This window comes from Stenella coeruleoalba (genome assembly GCF_951394435.1).
Source record: "Stenella coeruleoalba genome assembly, chromosome: 15".
NCBI classification, from domain to species: domain Eukaryota; kingdom Metazoa; phylum Chordata; class Mammalia; order Artiodactyla; family Delphinidae; genus Stenella; species Stenella coeruleoalba.
In genome coordinates, this window is record NC_137161.1 from 17576985 (window position 1) to 17594180 (window position 17196).

The following is a 17196-nucleotide window of genomic DNA, read 5'->3' on the forward strand; positions in this document are numbered from 1 at the left end:
GAAGACACCACATGTATAGTAGCAAGAGGAGAGGATGCTAAGCTATAGAGGGTGCTTCTGGGTCTTCAAGCTGTAGGTGGGCAGGTCTTGACCCAGTTGATGCTATCAGCACTGACAATCGATGCCACTGTGGGTTTGTTTCCTCAATAGGGGTCATCTGTTAGGGCATGAGCTCTTTGAATAGCAATCAGGTCCTTCCAGGGCATCCCTGTGTTTCCAAATAGACTTATCCAGGTTCTTGCTGCATCGTGGTACCCACTGTGGTGAAACCGAGGCATCAGAGAACACTTCGTGAATGGCGGGTCACCATCTGTCCTTCCAGCAAGCTGCCTGATTGCACGCAGAGCTGTCCTCACCCTGGCTCGCACTTGGACCATGTCACCTCTCTTGGCCTCAGTTTCCTCAGCTGAGGAATGGGAATAACCATAAAGAATCCACACCATTTTTTTTTAAGGATTAAATGAGATGAATTTTATGTGAGTCCCTCTTCACAGTGCCTGGCACAGAGTAAGTGCTCCAAAATGGTGTTTTTTTCATGACTGCATCTTCTAACAACCTGCTTCTGAGTCCTGGCCACTTCCCTCAGCTCTGCTCTATCTCATATCTTCCCTTAACCACCATCCACCAACTCATCCTCAGGCCCAGAAACTTGTCAACTGCTCTCTTTGAACGTGGAACCTCTGTGGTCTAACCCTGTACCTGGCCCAGTGCCTGGAGCACAGCCTGGCTCAATCTAAGCACGTTCAATGCGCAAGCAGGCCCTTCCTGATGGGCTCTTTGAGGGAAATTGTTTTCTGTTCTCCCCACCCGTCTTGCCCCCTCCTCGTCAGCCCACGGTGGAAGGGCTGCCTGTTCTTCCCAAGATGTTCCCTGGTCCATGGCAGCTGGCGCCTTGATGCACAGGCTAAAGCCACTCATGGACTCCCCCCTGGGGCCTTACTTCTGAACAAAGGGGCTGCCTTCCAGGAGTAAAGAAGCTGCAGGTCATTCTGCAATATAAATCAAGACAGAAACTGGAATTAAAAGGAGTGTTTTACCCTTCAAGAGCCCAAGACTCTAGGAGGTTAAGCAAATTGCTCAAGCCGCATAACCTGGTTTGATCATTCATTCATTTATCCAAGGGGAAAAATGCGGAGCAAAAACCACATAAGATCTTTGCTCTCTTAGAGCTTAAAGTCTAGTCCAGGGCTCAGCAGACTCTTCCTATACAGGGTCAGAGAGTAAATATGTTAGACTCTGTGGAGTTACAACTACCTAATTCTGCCTTTGTAGCGTGTCAGCAGTTATCACAGACAGTACAGAAATAATGGTGGGGCTGTGTTCTGGTCAGATTTTATTTACAAAAAGAGACGATGAACCAAATCTGGCTTTCAGGCTTTACTTTTTCGACTTCTGGGCTGATGGCAAAGGGACTCATCAATGAAATAATTTCATGGTTCAGTATAAAAGTAGTGGGGAGTCAGTAACAAGGTGAAGCGAAGGAAAAAAGTGTCTGAGCTGGCAGAATAGCTGGTGCAAAAGCCCTGTGGCAAAAGGGACCATGGCTCTTTTCAGACACTGAAATGAGGCCTAGAATGCAAGATAGAAGGGCAGGAGGGGACTTCCCTGGTGGTCCAGTGGATAAGCCTCCACGCTCCCAATGCAGGGGGCCTGGGTTCCATCCCTGGTCAGGGAACTAGATCCCACATGCACACTGCAACTAAGAGTCCGCATGCCACAACTAAGACCTGGCGCAGCCAAAATAAATAAATAATGAATAATTTTTTTAAAAAAAGATAGAAGGGCAGGAGAGGCCAGCTCATGCAGTGAGGTGATGGAGAACCACAGGGTAAGAATGTGGTCCTAATTCCGAAAGCTATGGGAAACCATTGCCCTTTTGATTCCAGGGGGTGACTGGATTCTTGTTATGAAGGGCTCACTCTGGCTTGTGGCTGGGGATCCCACTGAGAGCGACCAGGAGAGACCGGGGTGGCCCTGAGCACTTTATTGCAGCCAGAGCGCCATCCCTGGAGCCCAGGGCTGTTGTGCAGCTCAGCACTCTTTCCCCTACTACCTCCTTACTTTATGTTTGCTATTCTAACAAATCTTCCTCTCTCTCCACTTCCAAGTGAAGAGTCACATTGCAGGATGCATTTTACGGTCCCAGCTCCATCCCATTCCATTTTTCTCACCTTCCTTCTTTCCCCCCGCCCCCCAGCCCGATCCCGCACTAACTTCGTAAAACTTGAAAGTTAAATTTTTCGAAGACTGTTTCTGACAAAGCAGTGGGAATTAGATTTGGTGAAGTCCTTCATAAAAAATTGAAGACACGCTATATTAACATACATTGATTTATTCATAGTGTTTCATTACAAGTAAGTGAGGATCCTGTAATAGCAGGAAAGGTTAGGAGAGCAGGGGAGCACAGTATATTATATTGACAGCTAGGTGGAAATTGAGTCGCTTCTGGATTGAATTTGGAGCACAGAAAAGGAATTGGCTAGTAAATAAGGCATGAATTTTACCACCCATTGTCTGTATATCAATGTAGTTGCCATCAGCCCAGGCAGGGGACGGGGGCAGAATTTGCAAAGGATGTTCCAGCACGTCTTCTCCCCTGGTGGCCTGGGTTAGCAGACACAGGCAGAGCTCTCCAAACATCTGCCGCCTTCTGCCGCTGGGGAAAACTGGAATCCAGCTGCACACAGCTCTCCTGTTTGTTCACCACTGTCCAGTCAACATGGGACTCTTCTTGGTTCTCCCAAGCCTTTCCCCACCCCAGGTCTTTGCCTGGTTAGCTCCCTCTGCCTAGAATCTAGAGTGCTCCTAGACTCTGTATCACCCCCAGGTATTAGTTCAGTTCTCCCCTGAGATACCTCCCTGAACACTTCGCCTTAGTTTGGCATTTCTCAGAAGCAGAGCCTGAGGCAAGGATTTGAGCACGAGCAGATTATGAAGTGTGGGAAATACTAGGGAGTGGGGAAGGGAGAGAAAGTAGGCAACGATGGGTGTGTTTTCCAGTCAACTACCTATGGAGGCAAGTGGAGTGGCATCCCTCTGGGAAATCCCAGGGATGCTGCGGGGGTATCACAAGAGGAACCGTGGAATGTATTTATCAACTCCCATTAATCCAGTCTCAGGGGGTGTGAATTAACCAGCACTTCCTGTGCGTACCCAGGGGAAAAGCCCTCAGACAAAGAGAGGCAGGTGTTTGCAGTGCTTGCCTTTGAGAAGGGCTGGAGTAGGCAGGGTGACCAGGCCCCCCCCAGGGATCTGCTAGATGGGCGCCCCTGCCAGCTCTGCTAGCACAATGGCCAATTCCTTCAGTTCTGTACATTTCTCCTCCTGGGCTCACTGCGCTTCAGGCAAAGTCTGGCCTCTGTCCTCGACATGTGACATCAGTTGCTACACTGCACTGCTCCTGCTTCATAGGGGAGAGAGGTTACTGCTTTCTCCAGAACATTTGGTGCCCTAGCCAGAAACAGCCAACTGCTTATTTTTGAAGTAAAGTTGGCATATTACCTTTTCTGCCTGGCTTTGGCCTTCCTGACAAGCATGGGACATTCCTGACAAAAGACAAAGTGATGTGAGGTGTCTGTGTAGTTGACTTACCTCGTTCTGGAACAGAAGACCTTGAGGACAGGGCCTAGCTTGTGTCCATTGCATTCATTTGCTAGGGCATGGGAGCACACAATGCAGGTCCTGGAATAGTACAGGAGTATGCGGGGAATGGTTGTGGAGGAGCAAATGAGTGAATGAATGAAACTCAACAGATCTGGGTTTAGTCTTGGGTCAGTGATAGGACACCGAATAACCGTGACAATGCCTGCTAGGTGGCTGCATGTGACAGCAGCATGAATCTCACACAGGACGTTGAGAGAAAGAAGGTGACGCTAAAGAGTACACTCTGTATGATTCCATTTAGATAAAGTTCAAAGCCAGGCAGAGCTCGTCTATGCTGTTAGAAATCAAGGTAGAGGGTATCCATGCTGGGGGGAGGAGGGAAAGGATTGGAAGGGGGCATGAGGGGAAAATCTCGGGTCTGGTAATGTTGTGTCTCTTGATGGGGTGTGGTTAGATGGTCCTGTCCAGTTAGTAAAAATTCATTGAGCTGTATAATTTTCTGTATATATATTATACTCTAATAAAACACTTTTAATAGAACAAACTAGATAAAAAAACCCTGAGTTTGCCTCTTTAACAACTGTGTAATTTAGAAATGTGCTTCTCAGAGTGTGATCCTTGGGGGCCAGTGCCAGGGATGCCAGCTGTTTTGTTACATTCACAGCAGGATAAGTGCAGAAGTTGAAAGTGAGCATCTAGAAACTTTTGAGGGCCTTGACCTTGCCGTGACGCCTGTATGTGTGGTCAGTGGACACGTCTCCTTGCACATAATGTAGAACAGTTTGGTTATTGCCAGACTCACATGATGAGTCACGTGTGATGTGGTCTTTGGATCGTTATGGGTCTGCAGTGGACTGGGAAACAACTGGGTCTTCACCATAGATATTTTGAAAAGCGCTGGTTTAATACAAATTGTTGCCAGTTGAGCCTCAGCTTCTCCAACATTAAAATGAGAATAAATACTCTGACGTACGCAAGGTTTTAGGGAAGAAAGACTAGATAATGCACAAGAAAGCGCCAGAGAGCGCCATGTGCAGTAGGGGGTGCATGAGCTGCAGGGGTTTTTTTTGGTTTTTTTTTTGTTTTTTTGCGGTACACGGGCCTCCCACTGTTGTGGCCTCTCCCGTTGTGGAGCACAGGCTCCGGACGCGCAGGCTCAGCGGCCATGGCTCATGGGCCCAGCCGCTCCACGGCACGTGGGATCTTCCCAGACCAGGGCACGAACCCATGTCCCCTGCATCGGCAGGCGGATTCTCAACCACTGCGCCACCAGGGAAGCCCGTGAGCTGCATTTTTAACTAGGCTTCCAGATAATTCTTATCAGGATGCTACACTTGGACACTGCTCTATGGCCACATTGTCCAATGTGATGGCCAGTAGCCACACGGGGTCCCTGCGCTTTTGAAATGTGGCTAGTCCAAATGGAGACGCACCATATGGTAAAATATATACTTGATTTCTAAGACCTAATATGAATAAAAGAATATAAAATATTTCATTAATTTTTATGTTGATTGCAGGTTGAAATGATAATATTTTACATCTACTGGGTTTAACAAAATGTATTACTAAAATTAATTTTACTTTATGTTCTTACTTTTTTTCCTTTAATGTGACTATTAGAAAATTGAAAATTATGTATGTGGCTTAAATTTTACTTCTATTGGATAGCGCTGCTCCAGAGCATTGGGCGGCTGGGATCATCTGTAAGGTGGATGCTAACAGCAGAAGTGTTGACCAAGCTCACACGCCTTCTGCTTTCCTCCCCTGATGTTCCTCCGTATGGACTCCACCCAGCTTCCTGGGTGAGGCACTGATATGTTTGTTTGCCGGCTCCTTGTACAGATCAACTACAAGGCCGTGGGCTCATTGGACCCGAGTGCCGACCTCTCCAGCCAGAGGGGCAAAGTGTTCAAGCTTCGGAATGAAACCCACCACCTCTTTGTGGGTCTGTACCCCGGGACCACCTACTCCTTCACCATCAAGGCCAGCACAGCAAAGGGCTTTGGGCCCCCTGTTACCACCAGGATCGCCACCAAAATTTCAGGTATCTGTCCTAAGAAGGGGAAAGGAAGAAAGGTGGTGGTGGTGGTTTTTTCCATTCCTAATATTCCTGGGAGTGAAAAAGGGCAGAGCCAACCGTCACCATGTGACTTTGGAGCAGCAAGCACAATGCAGTCCCTTGTGTGTCAGTGCTGTAATCTCAGGAAGAAATCCTAATCCATGAACTTCCTAAAGTATAAAAAAATATATCAATTAGACTAGACCAGAGGGAATGCTGAGTGATTCACCAAATAATTTATCTAGCACACAGTTGCCTTAAATAGTACATTTTCCCCACACATATTGGTTTGTAAAAATGTGATTGATTTTCAAGAGTATTCCTTTTGACAGTGCAGGGCACAGCACAGGTTCTCATGAAACGTCTGATGAATGAATGAACAAACAAATGAGTGAATGACTGTTACAGAGCCATAGCAGTCCAGGATGTCACCTGCCATCACCAGTAGGGTGGCCTCCCCCACCAGACAGCATCAAAGCAGAATTATCTCAGACCCCGTTTTTACAATTTACATTTTTTCAGAATACGCGAGCAGTTCTCGTCTGCATCCACATTTTGCATAGATACAGACCCACCGTGTTTTTTGTAGCTTAATGTTTCCACTTATCCTTAAACCATAAGCATCTTCCATGTTGCTACATTGTTTTCATTGTAATGTTTTGTCAAGTGGACGGACGTAATTCAATTAAACATTCCCCTGTGGTTGTATATATTGGGTGCTTCCATGTTTTTATAAAATAACGCTTCAATAAACATGTTACAGAATAAAGTTTAATTCCTTGGCTCGGATTATGACTTTAGGATTAAATTCCGGAAATTGAGATACTGAATTAAAACCGATGTGGGTTTAATAGCTCTTAATACAAATGGCTCAATTACCTTCCCAAGGGATTAGACTGAGTTACACTTCCATCAGAAGGGAGGATCTCAGGAAGAAAAAAAAGATAAGAGGGACTAGTTCATCACTGCTGTAATTTGCATTTGCATTTTAAATACGTTTAGGGTTGACATTCACATTTGCATTCACATCTTTAAGTACTTATATCTCCTGCATTCATCTGTTTATTTCGTGTGGAACTTCTTGATTCACGAGGGTTACCAGCCACATCATTGCTACCCTTCTCCAGACTCTTCTGTACCTTGAAGGAACCTACAGGCAGGTTGGAAGTCAGGGCCTCCTTTGCTGAAAGCCTGGGATGCCATGTGACTCTCATCCTACCCTTCCCCAAACACCTCCCTTCTAGGCATCCTGAGTGTCTCGAGGGAGGTGATGAGAGGGGTTTGGGACCTTTGCTAAGCTCCCTTCTCTCTGTTCTCTGTCCAGCTCCATCGATGCCTGAATATGACACAGACACCCCACTGAATGAAACAGACACGACCATCACAGTGATGCTGAAGCCCGCTCAGTCTCGGGGAGCCCCTGTCAGGTGAGGAGGGTGCTTACCCTGGCGTTTGCCATTTTCCTTCTCTGCACCGTGCACGCCTCCAGCTGAATGATGTCACTGGCAAGGCCCATAGGCTGGCCAGGAGCAAGGCTTCCTGGAGGAAAAGGGTCCGCAGCCCCAAGCCCCGTTCAGAGGGGCTACTGAGCCAGGAGCCCTGTCTCCCTACTGTGGGCCACTGGGACTGGTTTAGCGGGAATGTGCTGATGGGGACCTGAGGAGGGCTGGGGGAGAACTTTCTGGAACACACCTATGGTAAATGTATTTAGTCCGTTTGGAGGCCCAGAAACACAGCATCCTGGCAAGATCACCTTTACGTGTCCAACTGCCATTAACAGACAAGTAGACAGATTCACTGAATGCTGAAAACAACCTGCTCAGAGGTTATGAGTGGGACACGACCTCAGGGCTGGTCCACCTTATGGCCTTGGTGTTCCACAGCGGACTTGAATTCAGAGTCATACTGCTGATTTTAACAAGAGGCTGCTGGAGTCCAGGAGTGTACCTACAGCCCAGGCAGTGAAAGCATCTCAGTAGCTAAGCTGATCCCATGGAAGTCCATGGGCTCACGGCTGTCAGGAAGGTGGTCATCTCTTTTAAATAAGCTACACTATGTACAAGGGCAGCAGCTCCGATGTTGACTGCTGGCTTTTGCTCAGAGCTCAAGGGACTACAGACCCCGAAAGCCAAGCAAGAGTGTTGGGTAGAACAGCTTTCAGATTAGCTCAGTTCAGTTCAACGAGCATGCATGGAGTATTTTATATGCCAGGAATGGAGCGGCGTACGGGGGATGAAAACGATTCACTTATTCAGTCATTCGATAAACGTTTCTTGAGCTCTCACTCCGTGTCAGGTACCGTTTAAGTGCTTGGGACAGGCTAGTGAACTAGCTGTGTATAACTCACGCTCTAAAGAAAGTCAAACTCTAGTTAGGGAGACAGAAATGTGAAAACATAACTGCACTACAGGGCATGCTTGTGGAGATGCGCGTAGGCCATTACACGAGCTCACAGGAGAGAAGTCCCAGAGGAGGTGACACTGAGCTATATCTTAAATGTTGTCTAAGATTTCACCAGAGTGGTAACAGGGTCCAGCGTGAACAAAGGCATGGAGGAAAGAGGAAGCTTGTCATCGTGGGGAGCAACCAGGAATCGTTAAATCTGCCTTAGCATAAAGGTGAAGGCAGGAGTGGTGGGGTGGGAACAAGGGCCATGTTTGAGAAGCTCAGCCTTGCTTGAGGGGCCCTGGGGAGCCACTGAATGGCCATATGCGGTGTCTCTTTTATGATACTGTAGGCTGGGAGACCAGCCGGGAAGGAGGCTGTCGAGATGCTCTAGTTGCCTGTTTGCCAGCCTGGGTCCAACTCTACCCGGGAATTACAGGCACTGGAGCACGTAGAATCCCCTGCCGGTTTGGAAGTTCCCATCTATTCTCTAGACTTCGGAAAGTGTTCTATCCTAAGTAAGGTGGGTCTTCAGGCCTTCAAACAGGTGTGGATAGAGGTTGTGGGCACCTGAACTAAGACCGTTTGCCTTACATTCCACACGTAGGTTGTTCCAGGACTGTCCTACCTGTGACGAGCCAGAGCGGATGGTGGCTCTGACATCACACAAGGAGCTGTTGAGTTACTGTGTTTCTTCCTGTTACTCTTAGGCCGCATTGTCATTTACTTCCCTCTATACACTGAGATACGTTATCCTCCTTTTCAGATGAAGAGACTGAGGCAGAAATGCGCTAGGGCACACAGACAGGGAGTGGGAAGGCTGAGCTTGGACGCACGTCCTCCACGTGCCCAATCACACGTTCCATCTTGGCCACCCGTGTCTCACCTCCCCTTCACAGCTCTTACCTCTGTCATACAGCAGCATTGGGCATGTTTCAGAGTCTCAGAAAGCTTCCCAGATGGCAAGAGTCTGGCCCAGAAAAGAGAAGCCCAGTATTGTACAAGTTAGCAGCTGACCCAGGGTCAGAGGCCAGATCTGCCCTAAAACTCAGGCCCTTTCTGTGGTAGACCCAAGTGTCACCTTTCATTGCTACAAGCCTACAAAACTGTCAGCAAGAGAACCTGGTCAGCTGGCGCCCCTGGTGGCGGTGGATTCAGCCCAGCTTCCCACAGTCTTCTGGCTGCTGTGTGGGGCAATGAAAAGGATGTGAGTTCGGTGGCAGTGAACCTGGGTTCAAATGCTGACCTAATGCTGCTGTGTGACCTTGGGCAAGATACTTAATCTCTCTGAACCTCAGTTTTCCTTATCTGGAAAGAAGACACTGGCGATATTTCACCAAAGCTTAATGGGATGTACATGTGAGCCAAAGCAGCGCAGGCTGTCAGGGAGTTAGTTCCTTTGTTAGCTTGGCTTCTTCTCTGTGGAACTTAGGAAGCTCTGTGCAAAATGGTTTTTGCAAATCCACCCCTCTATAGGGTCACAGTGTTGCCCACTTCCTTCCTGTTAAAATTTCCAAAGACCCTGATTTCAGGGTGGGGAAGGAGGGGCTTTGCTTTTTCCTTAAGAGCCCCTAACTTCTTTCTGGCACAGATTCAGAAAAATGTCTTTTCTAGTTGTCCTGAGAAAGAAGTAATCTGTGTCCTTCCTAGTGATAGGAATAAAGTTAATTTTTGTACAGAGGATCAGGATGTACCCATCCTCAGGATGAATCAGATTATATGTCTGTGAACCTCTGAAAACTCCTCAAAGCCAGCTGAACACAGATGGGAGTAATTGTCACCATGTTTTATTGGGCAACTCCTGTGATCCAAGAATTTAATCTCTACTAACCTATGAGTAGTACTATTATCTCCCTGTTGGAAATGAGGAAACTAAAGTTCAAGGTCACAGAGTCTGTAAATGTTGAAGCCAGGACTCGTACCCAGGCCTGCCTGACTCCAGAGACCAGCAAACATCCCAAACCAATGTCCTTGGGAAAGCTTTTCTAGCCTCCACAGAGAGAAGCCCCTTACATTTTCCTTCTGAGCCTACAGACTTAGTTTGCACATCTGTTTAATGAGCTCGTGCATCCTAAGACCACAGTAAATTAGTAGGTGGGAATGGAAATGCCCCAGTAGCGGGGAGAAATGACAGTTGGCAGGGAGCGAAAAAAACAGGACAACTCTACAAAACCGACACAGGGACTCAAGAAACAAGGAGGTCCACATGCCGTAGCCCCTGCTGCCCCTCACAGCCACGGGTATTCATTTGTTGTTCCTGGTTCACCCTAAAAAATGTACCATTAGGTCCCACGTCTTCAAATTAAAAGAGCCAACTAGCTTCCATTTGATGAGCACGCGCCGGCCGAGTGCCTGTCACTATAGGTAAATGGTTTGCAACGTCACAGCATCGCCGTAATAGCCTCCCCATTGTGCAGATATGGAAACTGAGATACATGGAAGCTAAGTGCATTGACCCAAGCCATGAAAAGAGCAAGTGGTGCAGGCAGAATTTAAACCCCGTTCAGTCACCCCTAAGCCAACACTCACATCTCTCTAGCCACACCACCTCCCTAGGAGAAAGTCATATGTGATGTATTTTGGTGACATTTCCATCGGAAACAAATTTAAAATAAATGTCACTGCTCAAAGGGGCAACGCCTGGTGTCTGGAAGAGCCTGGCTGCTTTTCTTCTCAAGGCTCTAGATCACTGAGGGTGGGTAGACACTGAGTTTCTGGAGTTATTTTCGGACAGTTGCTTGGGCATTTGCCAGGAAGGGAAGAGACTCATCAGTGCCAGCCAGCAAGGCTTCCGGGACGACCGCAGTGACAGCAGTGGAATAGCACAGTAGACTTCAGTTACTTTAACCCTTTGTCACCCTGAACTCTGGGCACTGGAGTGCCCCGTGGGAGGCAGCTGACCATTAAGTCATTCAACAAATATTTATTGAGCAGGAACTGAGGTGAGCAATGAGGATACAGCAGGAGGCAAGAGAGACACACACCTGTGCTGAGGCTTCATCCAGTAAGTGTACATGTGAACGGGGCAGGGAGGGGACCATTAAGCCATTAAGGAAACAATAACGAAACCGGCAAAACAAGATAACATGAAGCCAGTACAGACAGTGACTGTATTGACTGAGAGGAAGAGTAGATGGGCTGGAGAGATGGGCACAACCCAGCCAAGTGGACCAGTGTGGAGCCCTGCAGGCAGGGGAAGCACAAGCCTTGAGAAAACAGCAAACTCACTCTGTGACCACAGGACACTGAGAGCTCCCTAGGTGCACTGGGTCAGGGATGCCCGGAATCGTGTTTTATAGTTGATAGTTCCTTTCATTCCATTGTAGCATCTGACCGTCACTCACCCAGTAGCTAAGCTGCACAGGAAACACCATCTCCCTTTTAGAGGAGAAGCTGAAATCTAAGATGTTAAGTGATTGGCCCAAGGTCACAGAGCTCATTACACGTAGTCCACGGACCTAGCTTCCTGCCTCTGAGTTCACTGTTCTGAGTTCCTCGTGCCTGGGATGTCACATGATGCCCGGGTGACCTTCTGGTGGGATGCTGTGGAGTGAATCTCTTCCACCTAGGGAACGAGGGGTAGACAAGACAATTCTGGTTGTGTGGGCGCAGCCGGTAACTTGTGAGGCCCAGCATAACTCTGAGCGGAGAGTCTTCCTGTTCTCCAACAGACTCACACCTGAGCCTCAGCGTCCAGGCCACACCCACACAGGCTGTTCTTCCTCCTTCTGCCAGTAATGCTCTGACCCTGGTTGAGCCAAACTCCAGCCCTGCTGTACTGCTTGCTGCCCCTCTGAAGCCCTGTGGCTCTGACTCTGACTGGTAGGACTGAGCATACAGGGAGGCAAGGAGACGGGGAGGGAAGATGGCCATGCGGGGCTCCTGCACCCTCATCGCTCCAGCCAAACCACCTTGGCGGTGTGGCCTCTTTTTCTAATACTCCACAATGGAGATGTATTGCTTTTGCATTGCTTTCCCCAGGCCTTCAAAGATTTATTGGTTTTTAAGTGACAGAATCCCAGAATTGCTTAAAAGATCAATCAAATAGTGACTAGAATCTAATATTCACCTTGGCACACGCCAAGGTTTCTTCCCCCACACCCCACCTGTCGTGCTGATGTAACTGTAGTAACCTTCATAAGAAAGGAACTCGGCCGTGAATTAATCACCCATAATGCAGTCCCTGAAGGGAATCCAGGGCAGAGCCCCAGATTCTGTAGCAGACCCTCCTCTGGATCCCCAGCGGGCTTCCTTGAAGATGCCTTCCCCACCCCAGCCCCTGCTCGCTCCTTCCCATCCCATCAGCCCCTGGGAGCTTTGGGATTAGCTCTTCCTTCTCCCTCTGCCACTCTCCACCCCACTCTCCTGACCTGCCAGGACGGCTTTCTGGTCTGCCTGTCGTAAGTTCCTCTTTCTTCAATCCCTCCCCCACCAAGCTGCTGGACTGGTGTTTTGGAAGCACAGATTGGATCAAGTTAACTTTCCTGCTTAAAATTCTTAAATGGGTCACTGGCTTCCTACCACATTATGTTCAAGCTCCTTAGCGTGGAATTCAAGGCCCATCTGAATCTGGTTCTGACCTTCGTTTCTGATTCCATTTCCTTTTACTCTGTCCCTTTAGCAGGTTTTCCTCAACAGCGCCACGTACGCTTCCTTCATCATTCTTTCATGAGCTTTTAATTGTGTTATACATTTGTTTGTATGTTTTCTTTGGTTTCGTTTCTTGCATGCCCCTCACTGGACTGTGAGCTCCAGGCAACCTGGAAGTTTAACGCTAATGGATTCCTTTCTCTGGGACAGGGTTTGGCTTTCGTAGGTAGTCCAAAACACAAACAAACAAAAAAAAAAAAACAGAAAAAAACAACAGCTAAGTAAGTAAGGAATTCAGCAAATCTGGTGGTACCTGGTAGTTACAGGGTACTGGGACAGTAGAGATGCACTGTCTTTACCTGCCTCCTTTTCTGCGAGAGCTCAGTCCAATAGAAATGCCTGCGTTGATGGAAATGTGCTGTATCTGCTGTCTGATGGAGTCATCACTAACCACACGTGGCTGTTAAGCGCTTGAAATAGGACTAGTGTGACGGAGGAACTGAGCTTTAAAATTTTTATTTTCATTCATTTAAATATAAAGAGTCACACATGCTCGTGGCTACCGTTTGGACGTGCAGGTCTATAGGTGAGATAAAGAGTAAAAGAAACAGTGCGGATGAGCCTGTGTACTTGGTTGGAGGTGTGTATGAGCGTTCAGTGCGGAGGCAGCCATCATTAGCCTGGTGAGCTCAGGGGCCAGGAGGCCTTCCTGGAGGCAGTATTGCCTGAGACCTGCCAGAGGAGGGGGAGCGTGGCCCAGGAGGAAGCGACACGTGCAGGAGCTGAGGTAGAGGAGGTGCATGTTGTGTGCGGGGCACAGAGATGAGGAGAGAGGCAAAGAAGTGGGCAAGAGCTATAGGTAAAGATCTTCACTTGGGATCTGGACTTTGTCCTGAAGGGTACGGGGAACATTGGCAGGCTTCTCTGAGCAGCAAGCCCTTGTCTGTGCCATTCTCTCTGCCAAGCACGGCATCCTCCACCTCCCCAGCATCCGGGTCAAATCTGCCACATCCGGGACCATCTCCCATCCTGCAGCAGGATGCACCAGCTCTGCCTTGGGCTCCCACGCTGCCCTGTCCCCTCCCCTGCGGGGGACTTGCAGTCTCAGTCTCTACCAGCCTGTGACCTCCTTGGGGGCAGGAACTGGGGTCCCACAGGCTCACACCTGAGATCTCTCGTGTTCTTCCTGCCACAGCTGACTTCCCAGCTGGATACACTGGAACAGCAGAAGCTCCTAGAATGAGATCCCCTTATGCAATTGACTTATCTGATGGCTCAGGGTCAGATTCTTAATTTCTCTGAACCTCAAGCTGCTTGTTGGTAAAATGGGAATACCCATGTCACGGATTGTTTTAAAGGTCAAATAAGCTAAACTATGTAAAGTGTCATTGGTAGTTGTTCAGTTTGCCCCGGAGTTGGCCAAGCTGTTGAGAGAAGGGGTGGCTGCCTGCCCTGGGTAGTCCTGGCAGGATTATTCTCAGAGTCCTGCTGCAGCGAATGCCTGTTTGCTAGGTGTCCTTTACCACTGTGTAAGATTCACTGCAAGATGGTGCTGGCATGCATGTGACGTGTCAGGGAATGTGCAGTTGTCTCCAGGGGTGTCACAAAATCCTCACAACGATTCTCAAAAATGCATTCTCAGATTTGAGCACCTTTCAGAAACACCAAATCAAGCAGACAGGGCTAGGAGGCGTCAACCACTGAAGGACCAGCACAACGAGGAGTAAGGGCAGTGCCCTCTACTTGGAGATGCCACTTGGTGTTGTGAAATCAAAGTGAGCAGATCCAAAGCCCCTCAGGAAGGGGTGTGGAGACTCCCATGAGCTCCCTGAACTGAGACCTTATAAATGCTGGGACCAGAGCAGGTACATGGAGTCAGAACCAAGCAGGAGAGGTGAGACCAGATCCTAGGAGATGAATCATGTTTATCTGTTCACTCATTCATTTGTTTATCAATTCATTAACTAATTCAGTCAATAAATACTTTGAAGTTCAGCAAACAACCAGACACCGTGCTGAGCACTGGAGACCCAGAAATGAGCTAAACAGGCCCACACGCTGCTGCCATCCTAATGGCAGATGCAGCTCTGAACTAACAGTGCCACAGACACTCATGACAGACTGTTGTCAGCTGTAGCCCATTCTCATGGGGTCCATGTCACCTCCCCATCCCACCTCTGATTTCAGCTGTGGCTAAGCTGGATAGTTCCATGCAGTTATAGGATCCCACCTCCAGCACCAGCACCCACCCCTTTTTTTTCCCTGCCTTTTGGCTCTAATTCTTTCTCCAAAGCCCCATGGATCTGGCTTTGTCTGAGCAAGCAGGTACAGCTGAGGAACGCAAATAATTTAGTGCTACAGGGGAACTCTCAGCCAGTGTGGGATGAGAATCCAGGCATCAGAGCCTTGCCTCCCATCCTTTGAAAGGACCATTCTGAGGTGCATGCCACACACCCCCAGTAGGACTGAGCCCCGGGTTCCCACAATGGGAGCCTGCTCGACGGCGCACACTTTGTTGGTTTTTCTTCCTCCTATGTCTCACTTTTTCCTATAAGAGGTGGATCAGCCCCAGATGGGGTGGTCAAGTGATAATGTGAGAGAAGCTGAAAGGAGGCCGGTAGGACTGCAGTGGGGAGAAAATGCAAGAGAGGATGGCACGTGATGAGATTGGATGTGAAAGGGCCAGGTAACCCAGGGCTGTGTTGTTACCGTAGCAAGGACTTTTATACTAAGAGCAATGAGGCATCAGAGAAAGGATTTTAAGCAAGTGAACAGTATGACCCATCTTTTTTAAAAGGTCTTTCTGGCGTCGGTGTGGAGAACAGATCAGAGAGGACAAGAGCGGTCCAGAGGAAGAGTTGGGATCAGTTATAGTTGTCCCAGTGAGAAATGAAGGTGATGGACGTCCAGTAGTTGAGGAGGTAACAGGGGCGAGCCTTGGCGATGACTCCTCTGTGGGGTGGGGGGTGGGTATAAAGGACAAAGACATTGTCCAGGGTGGCTCCCAGGTTTCTAGATTGGTTAATGGGGTGGATGATGGTGCCGTTCTCTGAGCAAAGGAACACAGAGGGAGGGAAAGGTCTATGAGGATACTTTATCCAGGAGGGGCCAACGGTGGTAAAGGTGGTCTGGGAACTGAAAGGGAGAGTTACGAACCAACTGGGCACGGACAGGCTGGGACCAGACGCATGGTTTGGCGAGCCCTGGGGACCTCTGGGGGACCTTCTCCAAGGTCAGTTAGGACTTGCGGCTCGCTTTCCTGGGCTGCTTGAGGCGTAGTGCACAGAGGGTGCAGCTCTGGCTTGGAGGGCCAGGGGTATGTCACACTGAATACCAGGAGACGGTGTGACATGGCAAATGGCTTCTAAGGTCACTGCAAGTTCTCTTCACTGCCTGATGAGAATCCCTGATCCAGCTGCATTTGACAGGTACGGCTAGTTAAGACTAGAAATTCTGAAATACAGAGTAATGAGCTCCAGTATGAACTGGAGATCCAGCCGGCTTTTAAAGAAAGAAGAAAGTTTGTTGGGAAGTAAAGGAAACAATTGACAAATTTCCTCCAGGATTCCTTTAATGACTGTGAAGCCCAGAGTGGGGTCACGTGAAGCAACCACAGTAGGGTTTTGCTGGTCCATGGAGCTGCAGTGAGCAAAACTGGCATCATTACCATCTGATTCTCAGATATCAGCATGTGATGGTGTCCTGTTAAGGTAGGGGAGATGAAAATTCAGAGGACTTATTAACGTGGGGCAGCCTGAGGAGTTCATGAGACCCTGTCCACGCTGGTAGAGATGAGAAACTGCGACTACATTGAGATGTTCTTTCTTGAAACATCACTTGATTCACTCAGTTCCCCAGCTCTCTGGGCTGCCTCTGCCGGGGTCTGGAGATCAGGAGTACTATGATGTGGGGAGACAGGAAAGAGGCACTCCCCTATAAACTGTGAGATTTAGCTCTGCAAGTAATAGCACTTTGCCAAGTCTCACAGCCTGCTGGGATTTCATCACACCGGATTAGGAAAGAGGAGGAGCCACACAGGAGAAGAAGCAACCGAAATAAGGAAAAATGGGATAAATGCTACTGCAGAGCTATACGCACTGGGGCTGTCCCACACTCTAAATATGGCAGCTAATGGGACGTGTAACTATGATTAAAGAGACTTGTAACTACTACCAGTGAAACTACCAAGGGGACTCCAAGTGTGGCCCAGAGCTGCACTCAGAAAGATCATCCAGGAAAACAAAAGGGAAGAAGGGTGAAACCCAAATAACTGAGGAGGGTTTGCATCCGCTTCAGCACATCCTAACTGCATTGCGGGTCTTCTTTGATCAGCCCCTCAAGCAACCCAGCTTCCCAAGAATTGGCTCTGGTATTAAATCATGCTGGATCATGTTCCTTAGGCTCAAACCAAGGAGGAAAAAACAGGTATTTCAGGAGGAATATTTTAAATGGAGCAGGCTCAGTTGCTGAAACACGAAGAACGAAGGAGTGTTCTATTTTGGACCGTCTGCCATCTGGACAGATGGAGACAGAGACTCTTACTGGTGTGAGGGAAA

At 48.5% G+C, this 17196-nt stretch overlaps 1 protein-coding gene across 1 annotated transcript in view; it reads left to right on the forward strand.

Annotated features, from left to right (window-relative positions):
• PTPRT (protein tyrosine phosphatase receptor type T) overlaps positions 1–17196 on the forward strand; it is a 1078581-nt gene that overhangs the window by 789498 nt on the left and 271887 nt on the right. The window contains 2 exon segments of the mRNA XM_079943946.1: positions 5449–5650; positions 6990–7092. Of these exon segments, the coding sequence (XP_079800072.1) occupies positions 5449–5650; positions 6990–7092 (305 nt within the window).